General features: G+C 36.9%; 1 protein-coding gene across 3 annotated transcripts in view; it reads right to left on the bottom strand.

Annotated features, from left to right (window-relative positions):
• Positions 1–493: 493 nt before the first annotated feature.
• Positions 494–26455, bottom strand: part of LOC131737827 (relaxin receptor 2-like) — a 43873-nt gene continuing 17911 nt past the window's right edge. Inside the window, exons 8-18 of one of the 3 annotated variants that reach the window (XM_059029569.1) lie at positions 23500–23571; positions 18720–18794; positions 13566–13637; positions 12710–12781; positions 12300–12371; positions 11923–11994; positions 11618–11689; positions 10152–10381; positions 6584–6994; positions 5926–6144; positions 494–2780 (exon numbers count right to left, since the gene is read on the bottom strand). In XM_059029569.1, coding sequence (XP_058885552.1) covers positions 2527–2780; positions 5926–6144; positions 6584–6994; positions 10152–10381; positions 11618–11689; positions 11923–11994; positions 12300–12371; positions 12710–12781; positions 13566–13637; positions 18720–18794; positions 23500–23571 — 1621 coding nt within the window. In that variant the 3' untranslated portion in view covers positions 494–2526. The remainder of the gene's footprint in view (positions 2781–5925; positions 6145–6583; positions 6995–10151; positions 10382–11617; positions 11690–11922; positions 11995–12299; positions 12372–12709; positions 12782–13565; positions 13638–18719; positions 18795–23499; positions 23572–26455) is intronic. The other 2 variants (XM_059029571.1, XM_059029570.1) reach the window with 2 other exon arrangements.

Below are 26455 nucleotides of genomic sequence, written 5' to 3'. Positions count from 1 at the left end.
TTGCTTAATGAATGGAATGTTTGTATACTTGTAGCTATTCTTTTGTAATTCGTATGATTTGCCACCATTACCTTTAAGTCTAACCCTTAAATAATGTATCAAGTGACTCCAACTAGATTCATTTGATAAACAGCTTCTATTAATGATTTATATTACAAAAACATTTTTACAAAGTCAGGTAAGTGTGTAACATAACAGAGGCCATGGCCACGCTGGCAGCGGTGCAGGGCACTCCTGTAGTGACCATGCTGGCAGTGGCAATGCTGGCAGTGGTGTCGCTGACAGTGGTATGGGGCACTCCAGGAGTGACCATGCTGGCCTCTCTTCATCCTGAAGGGGGCAGTACACCGTGTAATGCCCGAACTCCACAGGCGAGGCACCATTCCTGGCCATCGAGGTGGTTGAGGAGGACTTTCAGCCCACCCCGGTAGAAGTCAAGAGATGTCCGTCTCCAGCTTTAGAGCTGGCGGCGCTGAGCACTGGCTGTGGGGACACTGGGCACTCCAGTAGCGGCAACGGCCGGCAGCTGTTCCTCCTGCTCTTGGAGGGGGCAGTTGACCACAAAATGCCCTGACTCCCTGCAGGCGAAGCACCAACTTGAGGCCTTGAAAGCGATGAGGTAGGCATCTAAAGCCACCCTCCCACAGCACTGGGAATGAGGGGGAATCTGCCTTTGGCATTTGGAGAGCCTTCAGGTGGAGACATTCCTCACATGACCACCTCCTGCCCAAAGTAGCACTCCCCATAAACATGCCCATGGAGCTCCTTATGCCTCCAACTGGCACTGCTGCTCATCCATGCATTCCTTTTCCATTTTTTTTTAAAAATAAACCTGCAGTTCTTGTCTCCAGGGGCACTATCCCGCTTCTGACACCAAGTTTGACAGGGTAGCATCACGGCCCAAGTTGTTATTGACAGGAAGAGAGACTCAGAAGTAAGAAGCTACAGATTAAGCACTAATGCGCATGTTTATTTACAGAACAGACACATAAAACACATTAACAAATAAACAGGTGCAGTGTCCAAAACAAAAGGTCTACAAAAACTTACGAACATACAGGACAGGACAGCACAGCACAGCAACAAGCTCCTTCACCTTTATATCACCAACACTGACTCCAACATTAACACCTGTGATTACCCTTTTTATACACCTGTGACTGGAGCCTAACTAATCACCACTTATTCAATTTATGGCTCCAGCCACATTCCCACATGCCAACCCAATATTCCCCACACACACACATCTTATACCGACAGGAGAAATTCAGCTACTAAGAATTTGAATTGTTAAAAGTATGCCGCGTTGACGTATATTATGTTCAGGTAGCACTGCATTCTAGTCTTTCTGTGCACACACTACTGTACACCCTCACTATAACGCCCTTCATTATAACAAACCTTCAGCTATAACGAACCTGACCCCTGGACCCCAAATTTTAAAAAAATCATAATATAAACACACACTGTCAACATCCTGGTCTGTACACACAGGATGCCACCTTCGCAATGAAATCAACTCTTTTGTCTTAATAAAAAGCACGCGCTGTGTAACTATGCCTCCGAAACAAAAATCATTTTATGTTGCAACAAAGCTGGAAACTATATTGATAATTTGAAAAAAGAATAATGCAGGCATATCTCTGTCGCGAACATAGGTTGTCAAAAAGCACTCTGTTTTTTGGCTTGTTCAGCAACCATGCGGCAAAGCAAAATTGATTAAAGAAAAAACAACAAAAAACTTGAGGATCTGATGAATTTTTCATGTCGGGTTGATTTGGAATAAAAGCTCAGTTTGGGATTCTTGCATGTTGAATTAAGATTTGGTGCACTTTGAAACAATTCACATCAGATCGATTTTGAATGAAAGTTTAGCTTCAATTTGGGATTTTTGCTTTTCGTACTGCTTTTTAATTCTTTAATGAATAGGATAAAGCAAAGGCAGAATACTGCACACATGAGACAAACAGGTCCATGTTATTCTATTTTTATTCATAATCACATCTCATTAACTTACTCCAACAGTTTATCGTTCATTTTGATTGTCATTTCGCTCGATATAACGATATAACGAACAAAAGGCTTGGACCCTAACCGTTATAGCGAGGCTGTACTGTGTTTTGAACAAAAATGAACAAAATATATGAATCTTTCAATGAAAGATCCCACAGATATATCAAACTTCTCCACCGAGGGAAATGTTTATTTTAACAAAAGTTAGTTAAAGGAATGTACGTATCTATAAATTGCACCACTTGTAAACAGTATTGTCTTTAACTGCTAAGAATTAGCTTCTACATTCACATTTTTTAAGAGCTGATGTGCTTTCTTGAGTTGTTTCCTAGAAAGATGCTTCTCCCCTTGGCTGCTTCTAGGGTCCAGGAATCATGACACAGCTAGCCTGGAAAGTAATGGCACAGTGCAGATGAAACCAACCACCAGCAGTGTCTGGCTCATGTGCACCCCCGCTCCATGGAGATGCAAAAAACGTAAAGTTTGTCTTTTCTTTTCTTTCAATATCTTTTGTCATCCATGTCTTGAATTCACCTCTCCGATAGATAATCGTTGCAGAAATCCTAAGGAAAACCTTGAACTGTCTGTATAGTTGCCTGAACTAGACAGACTTTTTCTGCCTTTTCTATGAGCTGAATTCCTCTGCCATGTGCACAGCAATAGTTCCACTTTCTCTCTGAAGAAACTCGTGGTCAGAGTATACAAGATTGGGTTGAGGGCACTGTTGATTGGGAGTATGAATATCACCACCCATGAAGTTATTGTTCCTAGATGAATAAAACAAACAAAAGAAAACAGTGAAATAGGATAGAGACCTGAGTACAGTTTCATTAAGACTTATTTTCCAATATAAAGATATAGGATATATACAGTAATTTTCCAAGCCTACCGTTTTGAAAATTAGCAAGATAACTTAGTTACTGTACTTCATAAATTAATTCCTTTAAGTCTGAACCTGGAGAATGTACAGTAAGATAAAACTGGCACTTTAGCAAGGTCATTTTAGATTATATGCAAAGTAACCAGCAGCTCTCATGCAATTTGCACATCCACAAGTTCATATCAGAAATAACTGGACTGAAACACATACTGTGGTGGATTTTATATTAGTGTGCATCAAGACTAAAGTACTATGAAGACCATATATTGTACCCTGCACAAAAAAGGCTTTGATTGATTGAAAAACAATTGATCAGTAATTTAGTCTATCTGAGTGTGATAGCAAAAACTTACTGGAAGGTATACCCAATATTTCACAATATCTCCAGAATGAAGAAAAAGACTGCAACATTTACTCACTGGTGCACCCCTTTCCTTTTCCTTGCAATACTATAATCGTACCATCTTCACAAGTAAGTAGAATTGTCTTATTATTCAATGCATTTCTTTCAGACGGTATCAGAAAACGAATATTGAAAAAACATATTTGTCTGAAAAACTGTCTGGCTTAGTGATTTAACTAGTGTATATAGTTAGTGTTTGCTGTTAAGACTGTTAAAACACATGCTGAAGAAAGCTAAAGTAATTTCCAATGCTGGACATGTTTTTTTTTTTAAACATTTATTTTAAATGCTACTTTATTATACAAAAAAATGCAATTAGTCAATCATAAAAACATGCAAACAAGAGTGAATCAAACAAACAAAGACTGGTACATCTTGACATTCCAAACAATCAGACACACATCTTCCCCCTTTCTTCACCTTTAAAAGCACGATACACTTATGTCTGTCAACTTCTGAAAAAACAAAATCGGGAGTGGGAGTAAGGGGGTGTGCAGTTGCCTGCCACAGGGCTCCCCTGGGTCCTAAACCCTGCTCGGTACAGACAGGGATTGCAGTAACCACACACCGGACATGAATTTTGCAGACATTAAAGATTTACTAACAGTAGAGTTTTGAGCAAAATATGGGGAAAAATCTGTCCCGGGAGATGTCCAGGAGAAGGGTCAAAACTACGGGAGACTCCTGGTGAATAGGGGAGAGTTGGCAGGTCTGTATACTTAACCCATCCTCAGCACCAGTGAATAAAAAGAAAAAGAAAACTCTCCATTTTTAGTTATCCCTCCCTCCCCTTCCCTTCCAATGAAACATTCAATTTAAAAAGAGCCAGGTGTGAGCCCTACCAACCCATAAAACACCTCAAACAGCAATTAAAAACAAAGTTAATATTTTAAGACTCACTTTGCCTAACTTCCAATCACATGTAAGCAAATATTTTCAAACGCTCAAATTACATGTAATTAAATATATGTATGTTACATAACATTTGTGTTGTAGTACAAGCTTGTAGTCAGTGCGTTACTTTGGCAGCTTCTATGAGTTCATATTCCTGTTTGTATAATCGGAAAAGGCATAATCAAGTTACTGTTATCTGGGAGAGTCAAGAACAAACGTTACCTGGATTGGTTTCACAAACATCAGTCTGGAAGGGGTTTTCTTTGACTGATCGGCTGGCTACAATAGCATTATGTTAATACTTTGTATTACTTGTAATTGTCTTTCAACAAAATTTAATAACACTAGCAAACAGATGTGATTAAACAATCAATAGAAAATGCCAATATTAAAACCCCTATATAGTGTTCTCCCCCATTTGTTTTTGCTGTGTTTTGCTTTTCAGCATGCCCGCTGCGGCTTCGGCCCTTGTGTCTCCATGGTGTACGCTGCGCATTGCCCAAAATAAAAATGAACAATGTGCTTTAGTAAAGAAATGTCTTAGTTAATCCTGCCATATATTCAATTTATCTTATTTTGTATGGCCTCCTTTTCAACTGCTCAGAGCTCTGTGTTTGAAGACTTTTATCTTTTCATCAAACCTCTTTGATATTCAGCACTCAACTGGAGATAATCTGGGCTAATAACCAAGAACCTTGATGTTTCCTCCCCAGTGTGAAAACATTTAATCAAAATCAACATCCATTACATGCTACTCAGTGGAATAATTTTCAAACTAAATCCAGTATATCAGCACTACTGGATATCTCAGAAATCTAGCTCAAATATATTTTTATGTCTAGTTTGATTCCCTCCTTCCCTCAAGGAAGCTGGGGCTGGACATCTGGTGAGGGCTTTCCAGACTGAGTCATCATGACTGTTCCTCAGCAGTAAACATCAGGAATTTGCACAGTCTTACTGAGGTACCTGTAAATCTAACACCTACTATAAATCCTATCAGTCTGTCAAACTGACTCGCTTGGAACGGCAGCTTTTTACAGAATTCATGTTAGGGAATCCATTTGCATTACAAACGAAAGAGAAGTAATAGCCAATGTACACAAAAGTGCACTTCAGTGGGCTTTCTGTTTATTGTACAAACCCTAATTCTACATTTCTCTTTAAAACTAAATGTTATATAAAACACTAATTAATAGGCTAGAATTATGTAACATGGAGTTAGCAAATCCAATGCTATGTGAGTGTGCAAGCTAATGATAAAGAACATGACTCCAAGGTACTTTATTGCAGTAAATCTGGTCAGCATCCGCATCAATGGAGTCTATTTAAATGAACAGTGCACATCATATTACTGCCACTCTTTACATTGTTAACCTGATTCTTCACTGACCTCATTGCACTGTATTTGTATTGCTGTATACAGCAATGTTACTATCCATTTGTAATTCAATAAATCACCTCAGGGTGAAAACACCATACAGGATTACTATATAGCTAAAGAGTGGAATTAGACCAGAACAATCCCACTAAAGGCCTTGGTGTAAGCTTGTGATCACTTCCTGAATCTGACTACAATACCCATTACCTATATCAGCAAGACCCGTGAGATGTTTGGTGAACTTTTCTTTTGCAAGTTCAGCTAATTCATCTTTTTTGAGTCTTGGCGATGCCTAAAAACATCCCTGGTGTCTGTCCAACCAATGTACAGCACTTCAAAAAGACTCAGTTACTGTACCTGGAATCTCAACATCAAGCAGGGACAGTACTTTCACTAGGAAAATAGGTATCCAGCAGAGGGCATCAGAGAACACTATAAAGAAAAATCTGTTGGCCACAGCAACATCTGTGTGCAGGCGACTACGCATCTCTGTGGTCTGCAGCCCGGTCTTGTAGATGGAGTAGAACATGCTTGTATATGAAAATACAATGATGAGGAAGGCAATCAGATTGAGACCTATGAGGATGCAAAGATGATAAGATTAGTTAAACAAGGAACAAACATGCAATGTCATTTTACAAGACAACCTTGACTGTACCATTCCAAGTGGAATTTCATTTACGATTAGCAGAATATGTATTTTCTCTATTCTTTACAATTTATGACATGTTGCATATATACTATAGCAGACACATCAGATTCAGCCGTATCACTTTTCAGTATTCCATTCAGTTACCATAGGAACGCAATGTTTTGTATATTTGTAGCTATTGTTTTGTAATTCATATATTTGCCGCCATTACTTTTAATTCTAACCCTTAAATAACGTATCATGTGACTTCAACTACATTCATTTGGTAAACAGCTTCTGTCGTGGTTTATAATAATAATACCCACTTTGTCACTGTTCATTCCTTCCAACAGTACAGAAGCAGCACATTCTTTAGCTACGTACCTAGAAATATTCCTGTCGAATACCCTTTTGCAGCAGGTTTTTCCAGCCGGTCGGAATGAAGTGGAAAACAAACTCCATTTCTTCCGTAATAATTGCCAAAGAGGTCCTCGCTCAACAGTGGGATCACAGCAATGAAAAAGCCAAATACCCAAATCCCTGCCAGCATTATCACCGTCTGCCATTTTCCTGGTCGAATGTTGTTGAATGGGAAGACTATGACCAAGTATTTTTCCAAAGTCAGGTAAGTGAGTAACATAACAGAGACCTCCGAGGACAGCATTGCTAAAGATCCTATAATGCGACACTGCAGGCTCTCCATCCAGAAATGGGCATGTTTATTGTACTCCCCACGGAACTTCACATCAAACACCCCAACAAAGAAGAGGTACACCCCCATCAAACAGTCAGCACCTGTTTTAAGAACACAGAATTTTATGGTATCGCCTAAACCTGTTGGAAGTTCAAGCAACATAAACAAATTATCCAAACATTCAGATTATTTATTATCCAAATTCCATCTCTGACATGTCTTCTCTTGATGATCAGTTTCAGTCACAATGGCAAGAGCCCTTCTGGCAGACTTTGATAGAGGGTTTATAGTCAGCACTTGTTAGCCGATGCTTCTGTATTCCAACACAGCCCAAATTACTGATTTTTCAAGTCTTTCCATTCCCAATTTCTCAGGACAGCAATCCCGCTCTACCTACGATGGCTTTACACCCTAGTGACAGCGTTAAGGCAGGTGTTTATAATTCTGTTCAACCTCTTTTATCCCTGTGCAAAAAAAATAATTACTATTTTCCTTTCAACCCAAGAGTCACGGGAGAGTGGTGGAGTTGTAAGAGAGTGGGTACACAGCTGCAGCCTCGCAGTACTAATTGGCTAGCGGGTAGCGAAGACATGGGAATGGGTTAATTTCACAGCTTCGAGGTCACAGGCGCAGCTTGCCTGCTGTTAAAATTGTTGAAATAAAGCAGGGACTGACAGCTACAGAAAGATTACGGTGATGCTGGTATCCTAAGCCATCTGAATTTAAGAGCTTAGTAGACCTTGTTTTATTGATTATTTACTGATACAGATACACAAATCCATGAACAGATAAAGTTAACATGCTTAAATTATAGTTTACTGTACTAAATGTTTAGCCATTCCCTGTGTTTAAGCTAAAATGTGATGTCATCTACTAAGAATTTGAATTGTTAAATGTATGCTGTGTTGAAGTACATTCTGTTCAGGTAGCACTGCTTCAGGAATCTGATTTTAATCACACAGTTCATGGAGATTAGTTTTACTTTTGTGTTGTGGAAAAAAAACACAACAGTACATAAAGTTGTATTTATGTTGAAATTAAATTGGCACAAGTCTAAGAAAAATGTTTTATGCTTACCTTAATATTACTGATCTTTTGTGTGTGTGTATATATATATATATATATATATATATATATATATATATATATATATATATATATACACACACACACACACACATACACAGTGGTTTGTATTTACTCCCCTGCAAAATTTTCACATTTTGCTGGCACCTGAGCGTACTCCACAACGCTTTCAAATTAGACTTTACATGTCGAATCTGCACAAACTACTCCACATTGATAAAGTAAAAACAAATGCATATAGAATATAAATAAGTAAGATTTACAGGGAAAAACACATTAATCTCAGTTGCATAAGTATTCAACCCCATTGCTACTGCAGCCCTAAATCTGCTCAGGTGCAAATTATTTGTTTGAAAGGTCACAAAATTAGTGAAATGGTTTCAGCCTGTGTGTACTCAAAGTGGTTTAACTTGTAGATCATTTCCCTCAGGTAAAGACTGCAACTGTCAAGCTGCAACTCACATAGTGATCCAACAAAGCAACCATGATGACCAAGGAGCTTTGGAAACAAGTCATGGATAAAATGGTAGAGAGGCACAGAGCAGGAGAAGGGTACAAGAACATTTCAAAGGCGCTGATTATCCCTCTCAGCATACTGAAGTCCATTGTTAAGAAGTGGAAGATGCATCATACCACCCAGACACTACCCAGATCAGGTAGCCCTCCCAAACTGAGCAGCCGGGCAAGCAGGAAACTGGTTCGGGATGTCACTCTGAAGCCAACATTGACCTTGAGAGATCTGCAAAGTTCTGTGTCTGAGATGGGAGTCAGTGTTCACACATCAACAATAAGCCGGTCCCTACACAAAGCTGGCCTGTATGTGTGGGAGGTATGTAAAATACCCACCCCCATATTTTTTTGTTAAAACAGTATATTTATTTAGGCATTCAAGTTATGTTGGGTGAATTGCAAAAGCTTTTATAAGAGTGTGGTTTGCTGGAGGACAGTGCAACTGCATCAGTAGAGGAGCTACAGGATTGCGTAACAACTACTGCTCTGATCAGTAGTGTAGGCTGCCTGTAATAGGAGAGATACTGATAATATGGCGCTGTACTAAAGCAATGCATTTTATGATTTTCAGAAATAAACGAAGAGGTTTCTTTTCTACAACACGCTTGAGTCGTCTTTATTTCAAGTGTGTAACATATGGATGGGTGGAAAGAAAGAAGCCATTACTCAAAAAGCCTCATCTTAAAGCACGTATGGAGTTTGCGAAAAAGCATGTAAATGATACTGCAGACATGTGGAAAAAGGTTTGGTGGTCAGACGAAACAGAAATGGAACTTTTTGGCCTCAATGCAAAGCGTTATGTTTGGCGCAAACCCAACACAGCGCATCACCCAAAGAACACCATCCCTACTGTGAAGCATGGTAGTGGCAGCATCATGTTATGGGGATGTTTCTCATCGGCAGGGACTGGGGCACATGTCAGGATAGAAGGGAAAATGAATGGAGCAAAGTACAGAGAAGTCCTTGAGGAAAACCTGCTGCACTCTGCAAGAAAGCTGAAACTGGGATGGAAGTTCACCTTTCAGCATGACAATGACCCAAAGCACACAGCCAAAGCTACACTGGAGTGGCTAAGGAACAAAAAGGTATAGTCCTTGAGTGGACCAGTCAGAGCCCCGACCTAAATCCAATCGAAAATTTGTGGCATGACTTGAAGATTGCTGTCCATCAACGCTCCCCTATGAACTTGACAGAGCTCGAACAGTTTTGTAAAGAAGAATGGTCAAATATTGCCAAATCTAGGTGTGCAAAGTTGGTAGAGACCTATCCCAACAGACTCACCGCTGTAATTGCTGCCAAAGGTGCTTCCACCATGTATTAACTCAGGGGGGTGGGGACTTATGATCTTTCAGTTTTGTATTTTTAATATATAACTTTTTCCCCTTAACAGTGTGGAGTATGGTGTGTAGATAAGTGGAAAAAAATCCTCATTTAAATGCATGAAACTCTGAGGCACTGACACAACAAAATGTGAAAAAAGTTCAGGGGGTGTAGACTTTCTATAGGCACTGTATATATAAAACATTGACAAGACTGGGCTGCAGAAGACTTTTGCCAAAGAGGAAGTATCTGTATCTGTGAGTAGCCCTTCACATTAAGCAGTCTGCTTTATAGTCTAACCCTCCTGTACATATATATAAATTACAAAAAGTGTATACTTACAGCATAAGACTTTGATGCACATAGCATGAAGATTGTTCTCAGCTCTTACAAAGGACCTCATGCAAATTACAAATACATTGCCAAAGCAGGTGATGAAAGCTATGACCCAGACTGACACTCTGAGAATTATATTAGCCAGGAGGTCCTCAAATGAAGAGATCCCATCTGTATTTGGCTTGCATTTCCGAACATGAGGACTGTAGGAGCAGTACTGAAACTTCTTAAAATAGCTGAAAAGAGACCATCCGTACATTAAAACATAACATTACCAAAATATAGCTGTTATTTAATAACCTAGTAAGAAATAACTTTTGAAACATTACCAGATACATCTGCACACACTATTTTGAACAATGAATAACATATTTTGTATTGCATAAAATAATAATAATAATAATAATAATAATAATAATAATAATAATAATAATAATAATAATAATAATAATCATAATAATAATCATAATCATAAGCCGCAGATGCAGGTAGGAGTTAACCAAATCGTGCTTCAGTGAACCTTACTGGTTCAGCGCCAGATGAGGGCAGGTGGAGATGACCCAGGCTGGGCCTCACCTAGTAGCTTAGAAAAATCTGTTGCTTAGGTTTGCCAGATTCGATTTGGGTATTTCAAATTGGGAAAAAATAGCCAATTGGTCATGGATGGCTTGGTGGTGACATCACAGACCAGGAAATAAACACAGGCAAAGTACTGCGGGGTGAGTTGCCACTGCACTCTTTTTTTTTATTAAATTAAATAAATCAAACAAACAAACTAACAACTTGTACACAAAACAAAAGGCACGTTGGCCAAAACAAACACAAGTAAAAGTAAAACAAGTACCGTGCTGGTGCAAATCCTGCACGCGTAACAACTGTCTTCTTAGTTATTTATGTTCCTCTTTCTCTCTCTCTCTCTCTCTCTCTCTCTCTCTCTCTCTCTCTCTCTCTCTCTCTCTCTCTCTCTCTCTCTCTCTCTCTCTCTCTCTCTCATCAACCACAGCACTCAGCTGCAATTCTTTTTATACATGTGGCCATCCTCAAGTTAGCAAACAATTAACCAATTTGAAGACAGCCACATTCTGCATGTGTTATTGTTGGCAGGGAAGATAATTGTCTGCTTCCCTGCCAACCCAAAACCCACATTAACAATAAGAATAATGCATTATTTTTAACACAAAATACATTAAAATAATGATAATAATAATAATAATAATAATAATAATAATAATAATAATAATAATAATAATAATAATAATAATAATAAACACAGGGGCAGGGTGTACCCCATCACAGGGTCTTTTCAATTTCCATAAATGACAGCAGATCCTCCCTGCTATTTTACACATTCTTACAGAAAGAAATAGTCTAGACTCATAACCTTGGTACACAAATGGCCCTGTTTTAAGCATCTGTTTTAACAGTGGCACTGTGTAGGAAAGACCAGTAACAATCTCAATAACAATACCTACATGTGAGACAGGTTCTTCATGGGCTTAAACATTCTGGTTTGGATATTTAGAATTTCAATTCCTTCTAGGACTCTGAGGAACAAGAAAGAATAATTGGAAAAGTATTCACAGTTTCCCATCTCATTGCTAAGCATTTCTCTGTGTCTTTTTTGCAGTAATAGAGAGGGGATGGTCGTGTACAATCTTTGAATTTGTAAATTAGTTTGAATTAGTATCATTCTTGCACACCATATCTAAGACTGTGGACCCAAATCAGGGACTGGGAATGTGCCTAAAATTATAAGCAGGTTTTTAGTTGTACTTACAAGGACTGGAGTTGGCTCAGATTCTCAAACTGATCAATGTGTATATGACTAAGAGGATTGTCTGACATATTCCTGTAAAGAATAAACAGATTTTGACAACCATGTTATATAGATATATACATAGATGCATAGTATACAGCTGGTAAGAAAGTATATGGTAAGGTGCTGGGTTTAAAATATGAATCATGTCAAAAGTGTACAAAGGGGCCAATGGTTAAGCATATTAATGTGATAGCTCAGATAGTCAGTAGTCCAGTGACATTAAAACGGGTCATGAGTATTGGGAAAGTCAGCATGTCATATTAGGGAACAGACACACAAATAAGACAAACAGATTCTGTATATAATGTTTGTATCTAAGTTAACATATAACTTACAATATCTGAAGGACTTCTAAATCTTTAAAAATATCGTGACTCAGTTCTAAAATCCTGTTGCTTGACAAGTCTCTGAAACACAAATGACATGATCTGCATTTCATTGTAATTGTTTATGGAACACATCATTTATGCAACATATCACGTCAATGTCTTATCTCTAATGAGAAGGTCTCAGTAAAATAGAGTAAACAATGGATTTTCCGATGACTGAAGTTTGACCTAACTAGACCCAATGTGTTGCAGTACATTGGATAGAAAAGAAGTAATGGTCGTGCCATTTAAAATGCATTGCTTCAAAAGTGCTTGTTCAGTAAGCTCCTAATACACCCAAGCAAATATTGCATAACAGTAGTTATGTTATGTCTTGTAAATACTGAAAAAATATACACAATATAAGGTTTTCTTACAACTCTCCAAGCTTTTTCAGTGGTTGAAATGCATTTTCAGTAATTACAGAGATTTCATTTTTACGCAGTGACCTGTGAAAGATAAAAAAAAAATTGCATTCATGAGATATACTTTTACTAAAAACCATTAGTTATAACAGTGTGTCTAAAAAAACCCAACAATTATTAATGAATACAATTCTGGTATGTAACAAAATATAAAATGATTTGATACAGTTCTCTTCCTGTTCTACCAGTGTAATTTAATTGTCTTCATACAACATGTACAACGTGTATTTCCTACTGGGAAATGTAACCATTGAAACCACAATTTATATAATAAATATTAAACTGGGCTCAGCAGACCGTGAAAAGCTGCCATTCAAAATCAGGTCTGTCACAATAAATTCCTTCTAAAGAATGTGTTCTAATGTTGAGAACATAAAAGCAAGACACCTCCATTTGTGTTACTACTGCTGATAAAATACATTTTCTAAATAGTTTATAGCAATACACAGGTTATTCCCGTGTAACAGTTAACTTAGTAAAGCTACAGTAAACTGCATAGCAAACAGCCTGTTGTGTCAATAGTAAACAATGGTAAAAAGACGTTAAACCACGTAAATTAGCAGTAAATATGGCAAACGGCAAATTGTGCATGCACATATAATGGGGTAAACTTTAAAGGGTGAAACCTGTGTAAAAAAATCATCAAGCATGGCTTTTGCCCACCCTGTACAGAATACATGGATTTAACAGGTGAGAAACAGGCGGTAATTTAATCAGGGTGTTCTTAAATAGGTGTTTGAATGTAGTCAATAAGTAAAAGCTAATTCAGCTCAGTCAAAAAGGATACCAGCATAAGTAACATACTCACAGAACTGTAAGTTCATTACACATAAGCAACGCAGAGTAATCTAAAGTCTTGATATGGTTCCCTTCAAAGTCCCTAAAAAACAATAGGAAATACAAATACAAAAATACTTGACAACTGCTATGAAGACATAAACTACCATAGGTGTGAGTAGGCAAAAAAAAAAGGAAAAGGAAATGTCTGACAAAGGTATACAAATAATTTGTTAAGTGTTGCCTAGCAATAGCCAATCGAGTGTGTTTTAAGACATCCAGTGCCCGCCCACTGATCTCTCAGCAGAGTTAAAAACTTAAATGATGAGAAGACGGCGCCCGCAAATTTTTATTTATTTATTTTTTGGACTGCATGATAACAGCAACGGACACAAAGGAAAGGAGAAATGTTAAGGTGGGTATGACACCGTTGCAAAGTTAAGTGGCATCTAGAGAACTTAGATAGATAATAGCTAATATTACTTTGGTTTGGTAAATTAATAGGAAGGCAGTGATGAAAAGTTACAGTGCCTTGTTCTTGCTGATATTTTCGAGTATTTGTGTTTCATTTACTGACAATCACGTTTGCTAGCGATCATTGTTTAGTAGGGCGGTTTATATTAAATATGACGTCACTTATTTAATAGCCTACTCAGATCATCTCATGCATGGCAGTTTTCAGAACTTGAGATGTCAGTGTTCATTAGTTAGTTCTCATGAACACAGTGGCTCACCGAAGGTGAATAAAAAAAATAAAAACAACGCACCCATATCACTTTAGTCCGTGTGAACTCGATAATCATGGTATAGAAAAATGATTGCGGTTTCAAAACCGTGGCAGTTTAAACCGCGGTTTACAGATCTTTCAATTTCTTTCAATTTAAAATCACATTCTACCTTGGAATGAATTTTTCCAGTGAAATTTTTTAATATTTTGGTGACCAATCTTTTATTTTTTAAATTCTAAAAGCCAAAGTCAGTAGAGTGCAAAACCAATCCAAAAATAAAACAAACAAAAATAAATCTCTCTTATTTGTGTACCCGTTAATCATGACGGCCGCTACCAAATCGTTACCTTTATTAGTTGATTAATCTACCAATTAATCAACTAATGCTCATAAATTAACCGAACAAAATTTTTAATCGAGTGACAGTGCTAGTGTAAACCAATTCATACTGGTAATCCTTAGTACAATGGTACAAAATCAGTTGCAATTGCTTGTAATGTTGTGGTCTACTATGGGCTCAACCCAGGACCAAACCTGAGGATTGCATATATTGTACATAAGAACATCAGAAGAACATAAGAAAGGTTACAAACGAGAGGAGGCCATTTGGCCCATCTTGTTCATTTGGTTGTTAGTAGCTTATTGATCCCAGAATATCATCAAGCAGCTTCTTGAAGGATCCCAGGGTGTCAGCTTCAACAACATTACTGGGGAGTTGGTTCCAGACTCCCCCACAAATCTCTGTGTAAAAAAGTGCCTCCTATTTTCTGTTCTTTATGCCCCTTTATCTAATCTCCATTTGTGACCCCTGGTCCTTGTTTCTTTTTTCAGGTCGAAAAAGTCCCCTGGGTCGACATTTTGAATGCTTGAATCAGATCGCCGGCTAGTCTTCTTTGTTCAAGACTGAATAGATTAAATTATTTTAGCCTGTTTGCATATGATATGACTTTTAAATTCTGGTCGCTCTTCTTTTCACTCTTTCTAGAGCAGCAATATCCTTTTTGTAGCGCGGTGACCAGAACTGAACACAATTTTCTAGATTAGGTCTTACTAATGCATTGTAAAGTTTTAACATTACCTCCCTTGATTTAAATTCAACACTTTTTACTATATATCCAAGCATTTTGTTGGCCTTTTTATAGTTTCCCCACATTGTCTAGATTAAGACATTTCTGAGTCAACATAAATTCCTAGATATTTTTCATAGATTCCTTCTTCAATTTCAGTGTCTGACTTATGGTATTTACAATGGAGATTTTTATTGCCTACATGCAGTACCTTACACTTTTCTATATTAAATGTAATTTGCCATGTGTCTGCCCAGTTTTGAATGCTGCATATATATTTTTTTTTTTGAATGACCTGCAACAGTGTTTGCCACTCTATTTTTGTGTCGTCAGCAAATTTAGCAAGTTTGCTTACTATACCAGAATCTAAGTCATTAATGTAGATTAGGAAGACCAAAGGACCTAATACTGATCCCTGTGGTTCTCCACTGGTTACCTAATCCATATACATGCATTTCCTTGAATCCCTACTGTGTTCAGTTTGAGATTTTATCTTTTATGCAGGACTTTGTCAAAAGCTTTCTGGAAATCGAAATAAACTGTCAGATGCTTTGCAATTATCCATTGTCGATGTGGCATCCTCAAAAATCAACCAGGTTAGGTAGACACGATCTCCCTTTCCTAAAACCATGCTGACTGTCTCCCAGGATACTGTTACCATATAGATAATTTTCCATAAGTTTACATATAACAGAAGTCAGACTTATTGGTCTGTAGATAACTGGTTCGGTTTTGTCTCCATTTTTGTGGATCAGTATTATGTTTGCAATTATCCAGTCTGTCGGTACAACCCCTGTTGTACCGACAGACTGCATGATCTTAATTACATCCTAATGGTAACTTTACTGTCCCAGGAATTAGGGAAACTGAACTTATAAGAGTGAATGCCTGCATACTTTAAATAATTTGACCTTGGCCAACAGTAAGGAAAAAGGATAGTTCTGTTTTAAAATGACTAAATGCTATCATAACAACTTGACAAAAATAGCCTGCCTGTACCCTCTGGGACAGCAATGAAAATGAGATTGCTATCTAGTCTGGTTCAAGTAACCCACTTACAAGTGTTATGAAACATTGCCTGTTAAATGACTCGTTATTTATGTTATTTCCTCTTGAATGATGAACGAATGAATGGATGGATTTATTTACTTATTAACACAATGAATGGATGGATTTATTTTATAGATTAGGAATCACTAACAATACTTACTATGTAATTACATTGAACAACAGTGTAATTACATATTAACTAATACATTAATAACACCTGAATGTATAGTAGGTATACATTAAGTAATTATTTATAAACTAAGATACAAATACTTTGCATCACTAAAGAAAAATACCAACTGGACCAGATACAGGGTAAGTGTCAGAAGTCTGTATGACCCTAAGGGTTCAAGTCAACTTACCTGAAATTTAACATATTGCCCGTTTCCATTATTACTATTTGCATTTATATTTGCCTTTAATTTACAGAGAAAAGGACACATTTATTTTAAGTGTTGCTATATTGGTACAAAACTACATTAATAATAAATTAATCCAGAACTCTGCTGCCCGCCTGGTGTTCTTTCTGCCTCGCTTCGCCCACACTACTCCACTACTCCGCTCTCTCCACTGGCTCCCGATCACCGCTCGCATCCAGTTCAAGACTCTTGTACTAGCCTACAGATGCCTTGACCAGACTGCACCCAGCTACCTCCAGACCCTCATCTCTCCCTACACCCCCACTCGACCTCTCCGCTCCGCCTCCACTAGAAGACTGGCTCTACCTCCGCTACACTCCCCTGCCTCCAGAGCCCGCTCCTTCTCCACCCTTGCTCCACAGTGGTGGAATGACCTTCCTACAGATGTCAGGACTGCCCAGTCCCTGACCACATTCCGGCGCCTCCTTAAGACTCACCTCTTCAAACAGCACCTGTAGAACTCATCTGTTTGTATCCTGGGACACTACCACCCTTCATTTAAATGTGCTTTATTTTGCTCTTATCTGCCCCCTATCTTACTGCATTTAATCCTGTACTTCAGAATACTGTAATCTGCCAAGTGTTTAACCTGTAGTATTTTGTATTTAATCATATCCTTATGTAACTATCACTATTTAATCATATCCTGATGTAACTATCACTATTATCTGCTGTATTGAATTGTGGTTTGTCACACTTGAACAAAAGTTATTGTATTTCTTGCTTTTATTGTATTACTTGTATTGTAACACTTGAAATGTATTTGCTTACGATTGTAAGTCGCCCTGGATAAGGGTGTCTGCTAAGAAATAAATAATAATAATAATAATAATTAAATATAAATCCCATTAGAATCTAGGAATTAGATTTTCTTAAAATAAAAATTAAATATTTTTAGCGATGTTAACTGGTATTTCAGTTAGGTAAATATTATATAAAGAATATTTAGTCAATAATTAATATGCTAGTTGGAGATAGAGGAAATGTAGCCAGCTTTTACAGTAAAGAATGTGATGCCTCCCTGAATTACACATTCAAAAGCAAACATATAATTACAATACAATTTGTGGCTAGTAATAAAAAACAGGCTTTCACTTAATATTTGTAGGTTACCACAGAAGATATGTTACTGGCATTCTTCCACTAGCACAGACAACTCTTTTCACCCTGTTATGTTTGCCGATACTTTACAGATTATGTATTTAGTATCAAATGTCTATTAAAATGTAAATTTTGTGTCTGGTAAAAATGGAAAAATATGTAAAAACAACAACAACAACAACAACAACAACAAAAACATAGAATTGAAACTAGAAATGTATTTGAGTTCTTAGTTCTTTTTCTCACATTTCATCAATCCATGCTAGAAAACTATTATTATTATTATTATTATTATTTATTTCTTAGCAGACGCCCTTATCCAGGGCGACTTACAATTGTTACAAGATATCACATTACAATGATTGCATATTTAAGACTATTTATGGACCTCCTTGAAAGCCTGTAGTGCTTTCATTTTGCCCCGTTGATTTTTCTTTAGTTCATAAAAGACTATCCTGAGAAGGTGCAGAACACTCATTTGTGATTCTTGGGGAAATGGTAGCAGGTGAACTCAACACACATTATTTATTCAATTTCATGACTGCCTCCCAAACCATGCCAAAGCTCAAATAAAATAAACAAAAACTACGATAAAAACATTTAATGCAAGGTTCACGAGAGAATACCATGTATATGATTCAGGTTTGTACATTCGTTAGACAATTAGCACTATTCATAAAATTCTTAAGTAAAGACATATTATAAATAAAACATGGTCAGAACTCTATTTATATGAATGCATGTCTCAGGAAATATTCCACATGGGATTTACCAGTCTAACCAAACTAACATAAATAAGACAAGGGATCTGTTCACTTACACCCAGTTAAGACGGGGCATCTCTGAGCACATTTTCATTTGAGGAAGCTGCTCAAGGGAATTGTTTACCATGGACCTGTAAAAAATAGAAAAAGACATTCCTTTAAATCTCCTGTTTAAATGACATCACTGTTTAATGAGACAATGTATGCTTTGCTTCAATAGCATGCCATTGCATGCAGGGAGTTTGGAAGAAATTAGTATCATAAACTTTTATTGGCTAAGAGGGCCCTCATTATTTATAATGGTAAACGCAGTAAGATTACTTTTAAAGGGGTACTCTCATTTGAGAAGAGAAGAGAAAGAAAGGAAGAAAGAAAGAAAGAAAAAGAAAGAAAAAGAAAGAAAGAAAACATGAAATAAGCAGTGAATAATGAAAGTTAAAATGAATATTAAAACAGAAACAAGTACAACAGTAAAAGAAAAAAGGTATAACTTTCCCTAAAAAGGAAAGCTCATGTTTAACTTTGTGTTCCAATTCTGCTGAGGCTATATTGCATAATAAATATAAAAAATAAAATGTGTGACTAAATGAATAATTGAACAAAGTGAACGTATTCCTTTTTTGAAAATAAATCATAGTTACAACATAGCTGGTGCCATTTAGACTCAGTAGACTTAGTTATGCCAGCAGCAATTTATTGTTCCAGCTGAAAGTTATTAAAACTTCACTTACCGTTACATACTACAGCTATTGTTTACTATACATGCAAGCGTATATATATACTGCTTTGCAAAAGTTTTAGACATTTTTCACTTTTTTGGGGGGGGGGGGCGGGGGGAGGGGTGTTATACAATCATAGAATCAACCCGTGCCATCTACAGAAAGTCGTGTCATTTACACAAAGGAAAAATGTAGTCCTTAGGGTTAAAAGGGGTAACAGGACTGCATCCCCCTGCATACCTCAGGGTTGGCTATAATATAATGAGGGACATCTTCCTATGATTAAGAAGGCAGTATAGAAACAGGCCTAAGATGTGTGAAGACTGAGAAAAGGTATTTAATACTTATTCTGGGTATGAGGGTTGTTCTGGGTGACTGGTAAACGGCTCAGCCGTCCGGTTTATTAGTTACAACTTGTTCAAGTCTGGCTAGCGCTCCTAGGTGGAGTTTTATTTTGTTTGTTTTGTTTATGAATAAATATAAAGGCACCAGCCTGTTTTGAGTACTGTTCATTTTACACAGGTGATAAGGGTCACAGAAGTTGCAAAGTAACCCCCACATTTTATATATATATATGGGTGAAAATGGCCAATGATCGTTTTGACTGAAACTCCTGGGGCAAAATCAAGCATTTTGTGTCTCAATCATAGGCGCCTAACTTTGTTAAAAAGTAGGGGGGCAAACTGAAGGACTAACTGCTGAGCATAGAGAAGCAAATGTTTTTTTTGTTTTTTTATTATGTTTTTTTTTTTTTTACAATTAAGAAGCTCTAAGAAACCAAGCAAACCTTGCTGTTGTGAAGTTATGGTTTCAGTAATTGTAAACCAACAAAATTGGGCAGATGTTTTAACATAAAATGAGCATGCATTAAATACAAATACATGCACCGTGCTACACCTAGAATTCCCACATGCAGTTTATTAAAGGAAAGTGTTAAACAAACAAAGAAAAACAGGTACTGTTCTTTAGAAAGTAATTATTCTCCAAGTTGAGGATGCAACATCGACAATGGATAATTACAAAGCATATGACGTGGTTTATTTAGATTTCCAGAAAGCTTTTGACAAAGTCTCACATAAACGATTAATTCTCAAACTGAATGCAGTAGGGATTCAAGGAAATGCATGCACATGGATTAGGGAGTGGTTAGCATGTAGAAAACATTGAGTACCAATTAGAGGAGAAACCTCAAAATGGGGCGAAGTAACCAATGGAGTACCACAGGGATCAGTATTAGGTTCCTCTGCTCTTCCTAATCCTCATGAATGACTTAGATTCTAGTACAGTCCGCAAACTTGTTAAATTTGCAGACGACACAAAAATAGGAGTGGCAAACACCGCTGCAGCAGCAAAGGTCATTCAAAATGCTCTAGACAACATTCAGAACTGGGCAGACACATGGCAAATGACATTTAATAGAAACAAGTGTAAGATACTGCATGCAGGCAATAAAAATCTGCATTATAAATACCATATGGGAGATACTGAAATTGAAGAAGAAATCTATGAAAAAGACCGAGGAGTTTATATTGACTCAGAAATGTCTTAATCTAGGCAATGTGAGGAAGCTATAAAAAAGGCCAACAAAATGCTCAGATACATAGTGAAAAGTGTTGAATTCAAATCAAGGTAAGTAATGTTAAAACTTTACAATGCATTAGTAAGACCTCATCTAGAATATTGTGTTAAGTTCTGGTCACTTCGCTACAAAAAGGACATTGCTGCTCTAGAAAGAGTGCAAAGAAGAGCAACCAGAATTATTCCGGGTTTAAAAGGAATGTCATGTGCAGACAGGCTAAAAGAATTGAATCTATTCAGTCTTAAACTATAGCTGTAGTAGAAGACTGCACAGTGATCTGATTCAAGCTTTCAAAATTCTAAAAGGAATCGACAATGTTGACCTAAGGGACTTTTTCGACCTGAAAAAAGAAACAAGGACCAGGGGTCACAAATGGAGATTAGATAAACCTGGGATCCTTCAATCAGCTGCTTGATGAGATTCTGGTAACAATAAGCTACTAACAACCAAACAAGCAAGATGGGCTGAATGGCCTCCTCTCATTTGTAAACTTTCTTATACACGGTTTTGGTATATAAAAAAAGACTTCACTCTGAAGCAAATGCAAAGACTTTTTTTTTTTCTTTTGCTGAATAAAACAATTTCAACTGTATAAACTTAGTTGCAGGAAGGACCAGACAAGAGTTGTTTCTTGTTTCATACCATTAAAATGGTCTTATTGCTCTAAGAAATTGTGTCTTTGCCCTTTGTGCTTGCTTCTAAATATGGTCCATTGAGTTAGAAGACAAAACAATAATGTAAAACAATAATGTAACTGCTGCTGGTGCAACAAGTCATTTCTTGCTAGTTTTAAAATATTTATATTTTTTACTTGAATATTCACACAAGTTTTACACTTGCTTCGGATCGGGTACATTATTTATATCTTTAACCAGGGCTGACAGTGCGCAGAGTGGCGGGGAGAGTATAAGCAAACAGTTTAATTACCTTACGATTCAGTAGATTAAACTATTGTCATTATTTATACACACATAAGCTTACTTGACTTGAAAAACATCTTAAGCAAATTCCTACTTGGTTTGCTTGAATGAGCAAACTCCAATATGAAAGCTGAAAATTAATTTTAATACAGAACGTGTGTTTAATGAAAAAAAAATTCTAAAGTAAAAACAGGATTCTGTTACTTCGCAATACCACTGCTTCAGATTATTACCAGTGCTTAAATAGAAGTAACATTTTATTTAGAGTTGTTGTTGAACTTAACCCCTCTCATGGCCCCGCAGCCACATGAACCTACTAATGCCCTTATTTAAAATAAAATACATAAATGACTGTCTGAATATAATTTCATTAATAGAGAAACAAACTAAACTAACAATTACCTAGCCTATATTTAATTAATCATTTTTTGTAGTATCCAAACTGCCCACGATCTTCTGTTGCAGTCACACCGCTGCTAACGTTAGCTGTTGTAAATAGTGCTGAGCGGATTGTGGTGGTTCAAAACAATGTTCCTGTAGGGGCTGTTTTATTGTGGGTTTTTATTTATTCATTTGTTTATTTTTAATGTTGGACTTATGGCATCTTATGAATGACTTTATTTTATTTTATATTTTTTTTACATTTTAAAACGTTTATAGGCAAAACCATAACAAAACATAGAATAACAGTGTGTTTACATGAAGCAAAAAAAGTAGCCTGCAAAATATACCGTTTGCCTCCCCTGTGCTCTATGGGTTAGGTGCCTATGGTCTCAATCAAGTTACAGTTCAACAGGCGAAAACATTTTTCCCACCCCACCACAGATTTTTTTTGGCATTTCTACACAAATCATAAGACCTGGGAGAGGCCATTTTGATGGAATTCGATCTACAGACAGAGCACTTTCACCCATGTATAGAGAGAGAGAGAGAGAGAGAGAGAGAGAGAGAGAGAGAGAGAGAGAGAGAGAGAATTCAAAAACAGCACACCAAGGAGAATCGGGATCCAAGAGGATAAACATTGATCAACAGAAATACTTAATGAAGAAGAAAGGTAATTTATAAACTGAAAACTCCCTATTTTTATAAATAAAATAGAGCTTCCTTTCACCGATACAGGGCTTATTGCTTACTATGCGGTGAAAGGAAGCTCTATTTGGCCATGTTTGCTGTCCCCTTTTTTAAGCACTACTATAAAATTACAAATAAAAACACTTGAAGTGTTTGGGAACAAAACAAAGCATTACTGGGGATATACTGTAAGGGGAATGTATCTCTGATTGAATGGACTGTGAACATGAAGTAAAATGGAAATTGGAAGAAAATGTGATCTGTTTCATTGATATGGCCCGAGGTTAACACAAGGAGGCAGTTCATTTACACAGAAACTTGTTTTACACTTCTAATGGTATCACACTGACAGTATCATAGAATACAGCTTGGTGCCAAATTTGAATTTACTAAAAAACATATAAGCTCACTTGATGGTGATGTCTAAAAACTTGGTTTATTATGTCTGTAATAGCGCTAGAAAATGATTGTAAAAAAAATCTGAATTTTGATCAGAAAGTACAATTTCTACATCTAATATTGTTAAAGTCTAAAGTTTGATACTTACAAGAAAAACAGAGACTTTAAACCTGTAAACACCTGCTGAGAAATCATTTTTATTTGGTTTTCATCAAGAATTCTAGGTGAAAAAACAAACAAACAAAAAGATTTTGTTACTCATAAATATTTGGTACATGGTAACTAAGAAACAACGCATAAGTAGTTTGATGCTAAATATTTAAAAGAGATGAGATGATAAACTGTATTTTCTTGAAATTCCAGACAATGTTATATTTCCAACATATACAAGTGCAAATAGTTTCCACATATATCATCACATCTCTGGGAATCAACTGATAACTTTTTTTAAAATAATGGCTTGAAAAGCTTAATAAATAATAAATAACGGCTTGGAAAGCTTCTTCAGAAGACATGAAGATAAAGGTGACATTTATGGGTCATTCTACAATTGCAGTGGATTTAAGGCTAGAAAAACGTTTTGAAACCATATTCTTTACTCTGTATTATAAAGAATCTTAAAATATTTGTTAACGTCTTATCTTTTCAGACACACAAACTATAGAGCTTAATGATTATTGTTTTTCTGCTTTTTTTTTTAACAAAATGTCGATTTTAAGGTCCATTTTGTCATTGGTGTTACCGCCCACTCCAACACATGTATGTAGATACATATTGTTGTTTGCAGTGTAATTTTTTGTGCAATCATTTTATGAGAGTGTCAAATTCATTACAAAAAAAAACAAAACAGATTTTTAAATAATCAATAAAACAGTTGAGTTGTATACCGTTTTTAGTTTTGTCTGACTTTGTAAATATTTGAAAAATATTAAAAAGAAAAACTTAAAAATTAAATGATACTGTCACAAAAATGTTTTTCTACATAATAATGGCAAATATATACATATATATATATAAACAAAGAAACATTTAAAACACAGAACAAATGATGCCAGAACACCTGTGACCCTTGCTGCAACACCAATGACACTTTGCAACACCAATGACTCAAATGCATATTTTAAAACTTTCTTAGCATACTGTTTATTAAACATAAAAAAACACATTAAACACACTTTTTTCCCACATTGTAAAATTCCTTGGTTAATTGATTAATGTAGATCATATTAAGTGTACAATGATAACAGAAAACATACTGATAACTAACTGGTTTCAATTTAAGGGATTACCCTCCATACACTTTCAAGTAATCAGCAAGGAAACAACACTTGATCAAGTGACCATTTGAATGTTGAAGTCACAGACGTCCCATTAGATTGGACAATTTTCTGCTTGCAGTTAATCTGAACATTTGAACCCGACAACACTCAAAGGAGTATAATGTAACTTTTAAAACAGATAATAGAAAAGTACATTTTGAAATTCAAGACTTCATGGTTTGAACATTGTTGCTCAATTTAGCAGATGCTCTTCCAAATGCTGCCAGACATTGGTTTCAATTTGGACAGATCTTTTGTTGACAGACACTGGTTCTGGAATGAGGCACAAGATCTGGTCATCAGAATACCAGTTGATGTCTTCTCTTGGGCTGGGACAAAATAACTTATTGATTCCATTTCTATGCATGCATTTAAGTTTAACATTGTGCTCCTCAAGTTCAAGACTAATTCCAGGGTATGGGTGCGCATCATAAAGGACAATGTACCATTGTCCAAGGTGATCAGTTTCGATTGCATCTGGCCTGTATAGTGTTGGGGTGGAAGATGCAGAGATGTTGGCTGTTGTTCCCAGGTCATTTTCCATATCATTGCGTTCCCCAAAGTTGACGTGCTGGGCAGTCTAGCTCACCATCAGCTGCCTTGCACAGGCAGCTTATGTCTCTATATTTTAGGCTTCCTGGTGAGTGGCTTATCACTTGGTGCATCTTCATTGTCCCCTTAATTGTGGCGAGAGAAGGCACCTCCAGCATCGTCTGTGCCCAGGTCTCCACCTCATGGTTCTCAATATAAAACAACTGAACAGACGTACCGATGGTATCCAGTTGTTTGTAAAGACATTCCGCATCAGGAATATCCTTACCCTGACGAACCAAGGTATCCACTGATCGTTTTAGAGAACCACTAATTCCATCTGAAGCGCCCTTTCCATGGCCAGTCTCAAAAAAATTCCAGGAAATGGAATTGAAGTATTTCTTGTGTGGCTCAGTGGATAGAAGGTAGAAGTTACCTTTCTGCTTGTATTGAGTCGCAGGGCCATCGCTGAAAAAATGCAGGCAATTTACAGATGGATACCTGTCTTTCACCATGTCTTGGACAGGATCAAGTTGTCATGTGTTTTACATTGGCAGGGTTCACGGTCTGCATCGGTTGGCGTCACAACCCAAAAGGGTCTCAGGCGGCAGAAAAATGAATATGATATTTGTAGTGGAGATTCTGTCAAGAACTTTCCGTGTAGGTTGAGCAGATAATCACATAGGAGCCTTCGTTGTTTCTTCACCTTCTTCACTGTGATTGTGTTGTTTTTTTTTTGCCTGTGGTAAGCCTGCTTACATCATCTCTTGTGAAGTATTTCTTCACAATGTTCTGCAACTTTGAGGCTGCTTTGCTGGCTCTGCTGTATTGTAGTTCTTCCTGCCCACAGGTTTTCTACCTTTTATAGGAAAATCCTAGGACCTTTTCGCATTCCATCCTAAACTTGTACTTTCTGACCAATCTGCCAGTAAACAATCGACTGTATGCTTGCTTCACCCTTTCCTTTCGAGTTGCTCTGTACCTTTCCTTTAAATCACTGACCTGGGCACAATGAAATGTCAGTGTACATTTCACAGGTGATGGTACAGGGCAATTCTGCAGAATTTATTTTCTGGTTGAGACAGGTATGCACAGACAGATTTTTTCTGTAAACTTAAAATGAGCCTTAGGGCTGAATGACTTAGGCAGCTTACCTATAGGCATCAGATTTAGACCTAGAATCACAGGTGATTTGATTTCACATCCATACAAGGATTTAAATCAACTAATTAAGATGCGAGTTGGAATGAAAAT

This window comes from Acipenser ruthenus, chromosome 8 (genome assembly GCF_902713425.1).
Source record: "Acipenser ruthenus chromosome 8, fAciRut3.2 maternal haplotype, whole genome shotgun sequence".
NCBI classification, from domain to species: Eukaryota; Metazoa; Chordata; class Actinopteri; order Acipenseriformes; family Acipenseridae; genus Acipenser; species Acipenser ruthenus.
This window is presented reverse-complemented; position numbering and strand designations above follow the sequence as displayed.